Source organism: Lucilia cuprina, chromosome 3 (assembly GCF_022045245.1).
Source record: "Lucilia cuprina isolate Lc7/37 chromosome 3, ASM2204524v1, whole genome shotgun sequence".
NCBI lineage: Eukaryota > Metazoa > Arthropoda > Insecta > Diptera > Calliphoridae > Lucilia > Lucilia cuprina.
The window spans coordinates 30215733-30228232 of NC_060951.1; the positions used below are offsets into that span (position 1 = coordinate 30215733).

General features: G+C 29.9%; 3 protein-coding genes across 3 annotated transcripts in view; all 3 read right to left on the reverse strand.

The window, feature by feature from the left end:
• Positions 1–928: 928 nt before the first annotated feature.
• On the reverse strand, positions 929–1888 carry LOC111679886 (antigen 5 like allergen Cul n 1-like). The gene is made up of 3 exons (XM_046947031.1): positions 1763–1888; positions 1320–1708; positions 929–1249 (listed from the first exon to the last, which is right to left on the reverse strand). Exons 1-3 carry the CDS (start codon positions 1886–1888, stop codon positions 1015–1017), a joined length of 750 nt encoding a protein of 249 aa, XP_046802987.1. The 3' UTR covers positions 929–1014.
• A 3384-nt stretch (positions 1889–5272) lies between these two features.
• On the reverse strand, positions 5273–6110 carry LOC111684177 (antigen 5 like allergen Cul n 1-like). Its single transcript, XM_023446298.2, has 3 exons — positions 6024–6110; positions 5574–5962; positions 5273–5513 (listed from the first exon to the last, which is right to left on the reverse strand). The coding sequence occupies exons 1-3, from the start codon at positions 6108–6110 to the stop codon at positions 5273–5275; spliced, it is 717 nt and encodes a 238-aa protein (XP_023302066.2).
• Positions 6111–8005: 1895 nt separating this feature from the next.
• The window catches only part of LOC111684175, a 5255-nt gene continuing 760 nt past the window's right edge, over positions 8006–12500 (reverse strand). Inside the window, exons 1-5 of the mRNA XM_046947032.1 lie at positions 12220–12500; positions 9269–9553; positions 8827–8959; positions 8382–8767; positions 8006–8315 (exon numbers count right to left, since the gene is read on the reverse strand). The exon at positions 12220–12500 is cut by the window's right edge and continues 760 nt beyond it. Coding sequence (XP_046802988.1) covers positions 8063–8315; positions 8382–8767; positions 8827–8959; positions 9269–9553; positions 12220–12500 — 1338 coding nt within the window. The 3' untranslated portion in view covers positions 8006–8062. The remainder of the gene's footprint in view (positions 8316–8381; positions 8768–8826; positions 8960–9268; positions 9554–12219) is intronic.

Consider the following 12500-nt stretch of genomic DNA (forward strand, 5'->3'; position numbering starts at 1 on the left):
TTCTAGTTCAGTTCTAGTTCAGTTCTAGTTCAGTTCTAGTTCAGTTCTAGTTCAGTTCTAGTTCAGTTCTAGTTCAGTTCTAGTTCAGTTCTAGTTCAGTTCTTCCTATGTTGTGGATTCCAATTATTACTTTATTTCAGCTAAGAATACAAATCATGAAAAGAGCCAATGGTTGGAAACCATTTCTAAACGATATATCGGTTAAATGCAATTTTACTAAAAAATTAAATCCAGTCACCAGATTACTTTGGAATACAGTTAAAATTTTTTCAAATATTAAACACGATTGTCCTTATGATGTAAGTGCAATCTAATAAGTGGTACTTTTATTTGTAATTGAAAATTGACTGAATATTTTAGCAAACTTAGGAAACACATAATTTAACCAATGCAATCATAGAGGATGCTCTTAGTGCCTTGCCCGTTCCGCAAGGAGAATATGGTTTTTTTACAACATGGAAGGCTTATAATAAAACCCGAGCAACTGTAAACTTTTTTGGTATTATTTTATAATTATAATTTGGTATTATTTTATAATTAAAGCGTAATAAAGTATAGAGTTTATGGAATTAGTCAGTGTAAATGGTTTGTGAGTAATGCTAACGGGTTTAATTTCTAATACCGTTGTGAGATAATTGCTCTTGATGAGCTTTAATTTATCACTGAATATATTAATGTAATTTTTTTTACAAATATTATTATTCAAATCAAATTGTGTGGAAAATTAATTTAGTATTTTTATATTTGCATACAATTTAAACATTTTAAGTTGTAAACAAATAATAAATATTTATTTATATTATTGTAAATGTGTTAACAATTGTTCATAGCTATGAACTTTTCCAAAAACTTTGGAAATTTTTTAATAAATGAATTCATTCGTTTTATTAACTGTATATTTGTATACCTTATGAATTTTATTCACCTTTTATGCCTCAAATAAAACATATTTTTTTAAAATGGCATTCAAAACTTTTTTTCTGAATTACTTTCAACTACATATAATTTCGATTATTAATTATATTTTTCTCGAAGAGAACACAAAGAAGGAAATCTTTTATGTGTACCACTAGTACAATTAGAGGCGGTTGGGCCTTGTTCATAAACCGGAGCTCTTTTAACATTAGTGTAGGCGTAATTACAGGTCATTAACTGTTGAATATAACCATTTTTATTATATCTCAAGATGGCACAACCAACATGAGTGGCTTTATCTTGTATCATGGCCGTAAAATGACCAATAGCTTTGCTGGAATATAGGAACAAATAAGAATAAATGTAAATGATCTGAAATTTGTACAGTTTTAATAACATCTTACCCAGTATCTGGTTTTGAATAACTTTGGATAACATCCACCGGACAATCTTTATATTCATTAAACCAACTTTGTATATGATTATTAACAACTTGTAGAACAGTCTTTTGCATGCCTCTCCAGTAGGATACCGCAATATTTTGTCCAGCATATGGAAAATCTATAGTGTTGCGACATTGATCATGGCGCATTTCACATTGTTTAACATTATACTCCGCCAGTTTGGCTAATTCGTTATTCCAAATCATGCCCGCCATACGTGCGGCTGGGGGAAATTCACCAAAACCCTGGGCGATTTGATTACGTAATGCATTGTGCTTATTAACAATTCTGATTCGTATAGCTGGTGTTATTTCTATTATTCTCGGATTTCTACAAGTTTCTGCAAAATTCTATAAAATATATATTTTAACATCGTTTAGAAACTATTTAGTACAACTACTTACTCCATTATTGTTGCATGCAATGTGTTTTCTTCCATTTCTACACAGATTAGGACTACAGTAATTAGTTTGGGCAAAAACTGCTGGCAGTAGTACCAAGAATAAAATATAAATTTTACCGCTGAACATTTAATTATCTATTATTCAAACACGTTCGGCAGATAACTGTCATTTTAACACTTAGTTCTAATGAATTTTATATAGTCACGCAATAAAAAATACATACAGTGATTAAAAAAAAATAGAGGACAATTTTTTTCAGTTCTAGTTTAGTTTTATTTCAGTTCTAGTTTAGTTCTAGTTCAGATCTAATTCAGTTCTAGTTCAGTTCTAGTTCAGTTCTAGTTCAGTTCCAGTTCAGTTCTAGTTCAGTTCTAGTTCAGTTCTAGTTCAGTTCTAGTTCAGTTCTAGTTCAGTTCTAGTTCAGTTCTAGTTCAGTTCTAGTTCAGTTCTAGTTCAGTTCTAGTTCAGTTCTAGTTCAGTTCTAGTTCAGTTATTGTGCGAATACTTCAACTACTCAGTGTTCTATCAAATTCCCGCTTAAAATTTATTTAAATAAATAATTTTATTATAATTTTTTTTTTAGTTATTTACTTTCAAATATTGTTGTTTGCAAATTCTATTATATTTGATTTACCTATTATTTCTAAATTGTAGTTATTTATTTAAATTGCAAAAAGTGGACTTTTTTCAAAAATTGTCAAATCTATTTATTTTTGGTTAAAAAATTTCCATGCTCTTTTGTTGGGAGAATTTTCTAAAGAAAACTGATATTTAAAAATTTTCTCAAGATAACTGATCTGCGTAAAGGTTTCTAAAGAGAGATAATGACAAGTTATTTGAAAAAAGCTGATCATTGTTTATTCATGTTTTCTGCATAAGCCTCTAAAAAAATGATCCACAAATTTTCTTAAAAAAGCTGATCTTCGACAAATTTCTAAAGAATACTTTTCTTTGACAAAATTTCTAAGAAAAGTGATTTTAAATTTTTATAAAATTTCTTCATTTTACAAAAAATTTTCCTAAGAACATTGTTTGGATAATTCTAAAGATTGATTCGATAAAATTTCTAATAAAAACTGATCTTCGAAAATTTTTTAAAAAAATTTATTTTTGAAAATTATCTAAACAAATTTGATATTCTTTAATTTTTTTTATACAACTGATCTTCTTAAATTTGTTTAAAAAAACAAATTTAAATGATTGATATTAGCGAACGATCTTCATTTTTAAGTTTTTATCGATAACATAATGGTTTGCCTAAACAAATTAAATTGATCGTAATTGACGAATGATTTTTCTGTTAGCGAGACTTGTCTTTAGTAGGAAACAGCTAAACAATTAATCGTGTATTAAGATGGATGTTTGAGCGTTTTATGAAAATGCGTTAAATTTATGTGTTTATCGTAATTAGTGAATGATCTTTTTGTTAGATCGTAAATAGCGAACAATCACTATTTTTAAGTTCTTATCGTTAGGAAAACAAATGTACTTGATCGTAATTAATGAATGATCTTCTAAGTTAGATGTTTGAGTATTTTATAGAAATGCGTTAAATTTATGTATTTATCGTAATTAGTGAATGATCTTTTTGTTAGATCGTAAATAGCGAACGATCACCATTTTTAAGTTCTTATCGTTAGGAAAACAAAAGTACTTGATCGTAACTAATCATAATTAGTGAATGATCTGTTTTGTTAGCATGACATGTGTTTAGTTAAACTCAGCTAAATAAATAATAATGAATTAAAAAGTTTGAGCATTTTATAGAAATGCGTTAAATTTAAGCAAATATTAGAAATATATTTGGGGTTCATTAAACAGTTATAATAACAGCTGTTGATATATAAGAAAAAAAAAATGTTCTAAAATTAAACTATCAAGGCTATTTTCTATAACATATAACAATAACATTTTTTTAACAATTAAAATATATTAAACAGATGGTTAAAGAAAACCTAACAATAAACTACGGAAATCTTAAGAAAACGAAAAACTTTCAAACCTGAAAGCTCAAGTGCTTTTAACTTTATATCTATGAACTTTTATTTAATGTTTTTATTTTAAATTATATTTTTCCTTAGTGGAACATAAAGATTTAAACTTTTTATCTTTGCCAGTTTTACACTTTGAGGCACTGCGACCACTACCAAAAGTAAAATACATATTTTAGCGTTAAACATTTGAATATTTTTGCTTCTTAAACGTTTGGTATAAAACTGATATTTTAAAAACTAGATCAAATCTATTTTATACTTAGAAAATGTGGCAGATAATATTTTCAGTGGCGTGAAAAATTGAACGTAAAAAAGTATATAAACAATATGTGTTTGTTTGTTAATACATACATATGTATGTTTGAATGTTGTTTAAACGCATATTGAAAAGTTCACACGCTTAGTAAATATTTAAAAAATTTTATTTATTTTTAAATGTTTTTTTATTTATTTACTTCAATAAGAATTATGTTTTTGTCACTTGATATTAAAAGTTTTTCAATATTTCTATAAGGTGATTTATTGCAAACGAACGAAAGTATAATAACAATATCCAATCTTATCGACATAAACTTAAAATTTTTTTCAACTTCAATCAAAAATTTAAAAAAAAAAACTAACAGTTGTTATATTAAAAGTTCTAGGAAGTCATTCAATAAGGGCTTCGCGTTGTGTGTTTAATTTTCTGTTTCTCTGTTCAATATTAATGAAAATTCAAAAAAGACCTTTTGGAGAACAAAAAGTGACTCTTCATAGATTCTCATCACTGTAAGCTCTATGCTTTTTGGTTCAATCACATAGCAAAAGTACGAAAAAGTTAAATTGTATAGGTTCTCCCTTATTCCGGAACTACAATGCTTAACTTCATGCTTTTTTTGCTATTTTGAGCCTATTGTAGACTGGACTATGGACTAGACTATAGACTCCAGCCTAGACTATAGCATGGATTATTGACTAAACTAGACTAGACTATAGACTAGACTATAGACTAGACTATAAATCAGAATATAAACTAGACTATAGACTAGACTTTAGACTAGACTATAGACTTGACTATAGACTAGACTATAGACTAATTTATAGACTAGACTATAGACTAGACTGTAGACTAGACTATAGACTAGACTATAGACTAGACTTTAGACTAGACTATATACTAGACTATAGAATAGACTATAGACTAGACTATAGACTACACTATAGACTAGACTATTGACTAGACTATAGACTACACTATAGACTAGACTATTGACTAGACTATAGACTAGACTATAGACTAAACTATAGACTAGACTATAGACTAGACTATAGACTAGACTATAGACTAGACTATAGACTAGACTATAGACTAGACTATAGACTAGACTATAGACTAGACTATAGACTAGACTAGACTATAGACTATACTATAGACTAGACTATAGACTAAACTATAAAAAAACTTTCAAACCTAAAAGCATAATAATCAAATTAAAAAAGTGCTTTTATTTTATATGATTGTACTTTTATTTAACTTTTATTTTAAATTATATTTTTCCTTAGTGGAACATAAAGAATTAAACTTTTTATCTTTGCCAGTTTTACACTTTGAGGCACTGGGACCGCCGCGATATACGGGAGTATTTTTCATATTAGTATAAGCATAATTACATGTCATAATCTGTTGGGTGGAACTGTTCTTTTTGCTTCTTATGATCGCACAACCAATATGTGTAGATTTATCTTGAACCATGGCAGTGAAATGACCATAGGCTTTGCTAAAATTTAAAAAAATTAAAAATTATATAGAAAACTAATTTGTGCAAACAACAACATACCCCGATGTAGGACTAGAGTAATTTTTTATAACACTTAAGGGACAATGTTTATATTCATTAAACCAATTCTGTATATGAGTATTGATAACTTGACCGATTGACATATCTTTACCACTCCACGTCGTCATGGCTATATTTTGTCCAGCATGTGAAAAATCGTTAGTATTGCGACATTGATCATGTTGCATTTTACATTGTTTGACATTGTACTCCGCCAGTTTGGCTAATTCGTTACTCCAAACCATGGTAGCCATACGTTCAGCTTTTGGGAATTTACCGAAACCAGCAGCAATTTTATTACGTAGAGTATTGTGTCTGTTGACGATTTGGTCACGTAAAGCTGGTGTTATATTTATCATTTTGGGATTTTTACAAACTGAGGAAAATTTCTATAAAAATGGGAAGAAATCAAAAATGTAGATTTTTGTTTAATTTAAATTATTTACTTACTCCTTTATTTCCACATGCAATATGTTTTCTGCCATTTGTACACAGATTAGCTCGACAATAATTAGTTTGTGCAAAAACTGCTGGCATTACTACCAGGAGTAAAATACATATTTTACCGTTAAACATTTGAATATTTATGCTTCTTAAACGTTTGGAATAAAACTGATACTTTAAAATCTAGATCAAATCTATTTTATACTTAGAAAATGTGGCAAATATTATCTATAGTGGCGAAAAAAGTACATAAACAATTTACGTCTTTTCGTTATTACTATGTACATACATATGTTTGTAGTATATACGCATATTTTACCCTATAAGTGTATTAAGAAGTTCACACGCTTAGTAAATAATTATGAAATTTTATTTATTTTAAAACGTTATTTATTTAAGTTTTTCAATGTTTCTATAAAGTGATTGAATGCAAACGAACGAACGTATAATAACAATAATAAAAATCTTATTTACACAAATTTAAAAAATGTTTCAACTTCAATCAGCAATTAAAAATGAACCAACCAATATCTTTAAACGAAAAAGTACCGGAAGTTCATTTTTATATTTTTTCATTCAATAAAAAAAGTACCAACAAGACCTATTTTTACAGATTCTCCCTTATTCCGGAACCAATAAGCTTAACTTCATGCTTCTAAGTCCTATAATACAGAAAATTTAAAAAAGAATATTTTGAGCTTATTGTAGACTGGACTATGGACTAGACTATAGATTCCACTATAGCCTAGAATATAGGCTATAGACTAGATTATAGACTAGACTAGGGACTAGAATATAGACTAGACTAAAGACTATACTATAGACTAGACTATAGACTAGACTAAAGAATACACTAAAGACTACACTAAAGATTGGACTATAGAACAGACTATAGCCTAGACTGTAGACTATACTATATAGACTAGACTGTAGACTAGAATATAGACTAGACTATAGACTAGACTATAGACTAGAATTTAGACTAGGCTAGTCTATAGACAGGACTACAAATTAGACTATAGACTACATTATAGGACTAGACTATAGACAAGACTATAGACTAGACTATAGACTAGACTATAGACTAGACTATAGACTAGACTATAGACTAGACTATAGACTAGACTATAGACTAGACTATAGACTAGACTATAGACTAGACTATAGACTAGACTATAGACCAGACTATAGACTAGACCATAGACTAGACCATAGACTAAACTAACTAACTAACTAACTAACTAACTAACTAACTAACTAACTAATTAGCTAACTAACTAATTAACTAACTAACTAACTAACTAACTAACTAACTAACTAACTAACCAACTATCTATCTAACTAACTAACTGTGGCCTCCGGTAGGTTAGTGGTGAGTGGTCTAGTCTGGTAGACCGGAAATGGTGGGTTCGATTCCCACCCGTGGCTCTGGTTAAGGAGCGCACAACAGGCCCGATAGAGGCCTAGGTGCATTTCTTCGGATTTGATGTGTATACATCCTCCTTTCAAACTAACTAACTAATTAACTAACTAACTAACTAACTAACTAACTAACTAACTAACTAAGTAACTAACTAACTAACTAACTAACTAACTAACTAACTAATTAACTAACTAACTAACTAACTAACTAACTAACTAACTAACTAACTAACTAACTGACTAACTAACTAACTGACTAACTGACTAACTAACTAACTAACTAACTAACTAACTAACTAACTAACTAACTAACTAACTAACTAACTAACTGACTAACTAACTAACTAACTAACTAACTAACTAACTAACTAACTAACTGACTAACTAACTAACTAACTAACTAACTAACTAACTAACTAACTAATTAACTAACTAACTAACTAACTAACTAACTAACTAACTAACTAACTACGGTAAAGTATAATATAAAAGTTTCCTTATGAAAAAAATAATTTTTAAAATTTACTTATTGTGTAGGGCATAGCATGTGCCGACTTATGCCCGTTCATATTTTCTTACTTATTTGAAAATCTTTATTGTAAATTGTTTTCTTTATTTATGCCTTAATATTTGCCACTTTTAAGATTGTACTGCTCTTTAAAGGAACATAACGACTTAAAATTAGGATTACGACCAGTAGTGCATTTAGAGGCAGTACTTCCATCTCTATAAACGGCAGAACCTAAAATATTCGTATAAGCATAATTGCAAGCCATTAACTGCATAGTTTGTCCATTCGATGTTTGACGTAAGATAGCACAACCCACAGCCATATTTTTCTCCTGAACCATAGCGGTAAAATGACCAGATTTGGCACTAGAAATTATAGGATATATGTATTAGTGATAAGAAGTCACTTAAAATTTTCAATTTTTTACTAACATGTTTTGCAAATTTCTAATCTCACTCATGGAACACTTCTTATGTTCTGCAAACCATGATTGAATCTGCTCTATTAATACAGTACCAACAGCTTTCTTCTGGCCACTCCAAGAACTTTTCGCCACATTTTGTCCAGCTAAACTAAACTTGTCAGTATTGCGACATTTGTCATGTGACATTTTACATTGTTTGACATTATATTCGGCCAGTTTAGATAATTCGGGACTCCAACGTATCGTAGCCATACGAACGGCACCCTTAAAACCATTAACCTTACCGCTAGCCACACGATTTCTCAAAGAATTGTGTTTCTTGACAATTTTTCTTTGCAATTGCGGTGTTATACGCACAATTTTGGCATTTTTGGCGCAAGAACCAGCAAATTTCTTGAGGAAAAATGAGAATATTGAGATTTAATTTTTGGAAATTTTGAATTGAAACTTACTCCATTATTATTGCAGGCAACATGTTTTCCTTTTTTACACAAATTAGCTCTACAATAGTCGGTCTGAGATAGAGAAGACTCGATTATACAAAGAGTTAGTAAAACAGCAAAAATTATCTTGAGTTGATACATGTTTATAGTTTAAGGTAAAATTTTTAACTGACTAACTGATTAAAAAAGATGTTCTTTTAAAAGAATTTGAATGATGTTTGAACAAATGTTTTCTTGTTGCAACTTAATTTTATTTCTCTATCAAACACAAATGCATGTATGTTGACCTATATTTTTTTAAACTGAATCAATTGACACAAACATCTGTTAATAGTTTAAACCTGCAAGACATACACTATATGATTAATTGCATTTGTCTTCAATTCTCTTTATTATTCTTATTACTAAATTCTTAATTAAACACTAATACTTAATTGTATAACAATTAATCTATACACGTAATACTAAATTATTATTATTTTCATCTTCCATCGCTTCATATTCATATGCAGGCTTTTTCCAATCACATAGCCCTGGATATTTTTCACTTATCTTGTAATTACATTTTGAAGCTGTTGGTCCAGTTTGATAAACAGGTTCATCGGAAAAGTTATTATAATCATAATTACATGTCATTAGGATTTGTGTTAAATTAGATTTATAAAAACGTATGGCAGCACAGCCAACATGATGCACACGATCGCCCACCATGGCGGTAAAATGACCGATTACTTTTCTGAAATAAGGGTAAAATGTTAATGTTAAAGAAATTTATATTATATTAATTTAATTCGATCCGTTCGAAAATTATCATTGAAACTCAAGAAACAAGAATAGATCGATTCATAAAAGATTTAGATCGATCCATAAATGGTCGTAGATATACTTTAAAATAGGCCCGCTTCAAGTGCACATAACTAATAAACCTATAAAGATATCTTTATAAAATTTAACAGAAATATATTTTGTGTATATATAGATCGGATCATAATTGTTTATATCTCCCATGTAAGTTCAACTTGCAAAAATTATTTGTAGTATATCCTTGACGATAGTGGATAGTGTTGCATATAAATCTATGAGTATCTGTAACAAGTTTATTAATATCAGAGAAAGAGGAAGAAGATGTCGAAGTGAAAGTCTAATTTCACGGTGATGTTTTTCATTCACAATATAAGTCTTCTTTCCAACTCACCACCGACATGTAAAGGGCAATGGTGAGTCGTCAAGAAGGCTTATCTTGTCGGTTGTAATTTTAAACATGGGTCTACATATCGACGAGTATCGGGAAAAAGTTCTCTAATATAAGAGAAACACAGTCCGTTGTCCATATTAGAGTATTTAATTATTCGGGTTTTTGTTCAATTATTTTTGTTCAATTATTCGAGGTTTTACGTTAGCCGGTTAATAATCGGATAATTAAAAATTAATCGGTTATTTTAACAAAAGGAAACTAGGTGTTACTATTGCGTTTTACAATAATTTTCTTCATATTACACCCTGTAACATTTTTAAAAAATGCATTTTATGATGTCAAATGGAAGCTGGTAATCTGTACATTCTATCCATATATATTATTCACCTGTATCGCTTAAAAAAAAAAAAAAAAACGAAAAATATGTTAAATTTAAAAAGGTTTCATTTTCGACACAAAAACTTTTAAGTACTTTTTTGTGACAAATTTTCTTTAAGATTTCCAATTCTTTCTTGATGATCTTGATAGTTTGAGTACTTGGGCTAAATTCTTATACATGGACCGTCAGAACCGCCATGAATCATACTCAATGTGTCGGTGGTGAGTAGTCAAGGAAACTTATCGGTTATTCGAACAAAAGGAAACCAGGTGTTACTATTGCGTTTTACAATAATTTTCTTATCTCACCACCGACACATTGATTATGATTCATGGCGGTTCTGACGATCCATGTATAAGAATTTTGCCCAAGTACTCAAACTATCTAATCTCTGATACTTTTTACCCTTCTCAGATGCAAAAACATTACTTTCGTTTACAACAACGCAGATGGAATGGTCTCTGTAAAGTCGATAACAACACCTAGACGAAAACGAAATCGGTAGATCGATACACTACTCCATTAAATGAACCAAGGATTTTTTCTTGTTCACTGGGAAAACATTGGGGTAAACCTGGTATGAACAGAGTAAACCCTAAACATACCTAAACAAGAAAGGAATGTTTTATGAGATCACTTACATCCATCACCATTTAACCCCCTACATTTCTAGAGAAAAAATTTTTATTAGGCGACAATATTTGGGGATGTTAGCTTCACTCTTTTAGGCGTTTCATTAGCTTTCAACATCACCACGACTCCATGAAATAAAACAAGGACTTATTCTTGCTCATAGAGAAAACAATGAGTAAACCTGCTACGAACAGAGTAAAGCCTGAACATACCCAAGCAAGAAAGGAATGTTCAATGAGATCACTTACATCCATCACCATTCAACACCCTACATTTTTGCAGATGAAATTGTTATTGGGCGATAATATTTGGAGATGTTAGCTTCTCTTTTTTTAGGAGTTTCATTAGCTTTTAACAGCACCTAGATTCGTAGCCGGTAGCCATTAAATAAACCAAGGACTTGTTCTTGTTCACGGTGAAAACTATGTTGTAAACTTGGTATGAACAGAGTAAACCCTGAACATGCCTAAAGAAGAAAGAAAAGTTTAATGAGAGTACTGGTTCTATACTAGTATTGTCAAGAGGTACCACGCCCACATAAAGAATACAAGTATTAAAAGTCACATATCATAGAAATTGCAATAGATAAAGACCTTAATTTTAGTTTGAATAACATTAAATTTGATATTAACATTTGCCTAAAAAATAGGAGGCGCAGCGATAGTGGGCGTGGCATTTCTCAGAAATGAGTATATCTGAGGTAATATAACAGCCACAGTCCACATTTTTTTTTATCAAAACCATCAACATTAATAATAAAGACAAAAAATGGGCGAACTAGCAATAGTAGGCGTGGCACCATTCCTTTAGATCAAATACTAAAATTCGTTTATTTCGAAAACCATTGGAGCTAGAATCTTAAAATTTTGTACGAAGGGCTTATATATTCATGTGAGCGGTTTGAATGTAAATATTATGAAATGCAAATATTTATATATCTGAGAAGCTCAAATTTTGTATGATAAACTTTAACTTTTATTCGGTTATTGTGGACTAGAAAATCACACTGGTCATAAAAGTTCCACATATTCCTAAACAAACAGAGAATTATAATTACATAACCTTATCCTTGAATTCCCTAATTATTTTAACAGTCCCAAAAACTAATATGTCCTCTTGCATATGATTTGTCGATATGTTTCATTTGTATGCATGAACACTGTTACAACAACAAAGTAAACAAAGGAAAACTTACCTCTCTGGATGCAAATGAAATGAATCGATAAATGTTTGATTTGCATCCTTATGTTCCTTATACCAATTGACAATGAAATTCTTCATACGTTTCGAATGTGATGTGATATTAGCACCTTTCCAAAAATAACCAATATTCTGACCACTATACGGGTAACGCGGTGAATTGTGGCATAAATCATGTTCGAATCTGCAACGTTTTACATGCAACGTAGCTAAATACTCTAATTCATTGTCCCATTTAAGTTGTGGCATATGAGATGCCGTCTTATAGCCGTCCAC

Bases quoted from the DNA above. Each gene is read 5' to 3' on its own strand.
- LOC111684177 (XM_023446298.2), bottom strand. From the start codon at position 6,110: ATGCCAGCAGTTTTTGCACAAACTAATTATTGTCGAGCTAATCTGTGT. The intron at 5,963-6,023 runs GTAAGTAAATAA...CCATTTTTATAG, and splicing joins TTGCATGTGGAAATAAAGGA to AAATTTTCCTCAGTTTGTAA. The intron at 5,514-5,573 runs GTATGTTGTTGT...TTTAAATTTTAG, and splicing joins TACTCTAGTCCTACATCGGG to CAAAGCCTATGGTCATTTCA.
- LOC111679886 (XM_046947031.1), bottom strand. From the start codon at position 1,888: ATGTTCAGCGGTAAAATTTATATTTTATTCTTGGTACTACTGCCAGCA. The intron at 1,709-1,762 runs GTAAGTAGTTGT...TATATTTTATAG, and splicing joins TTGCATGCAACAATAATGGA to AATTTTGCAGAAACTTGTAG. The intron at 1,250-1,319 runs GTAAGATGTTAT...CCTATATTCCAG, and splicing joins TATTCAAAACCAGATACTGG to CAAAGCTATTGGTCATTTTA.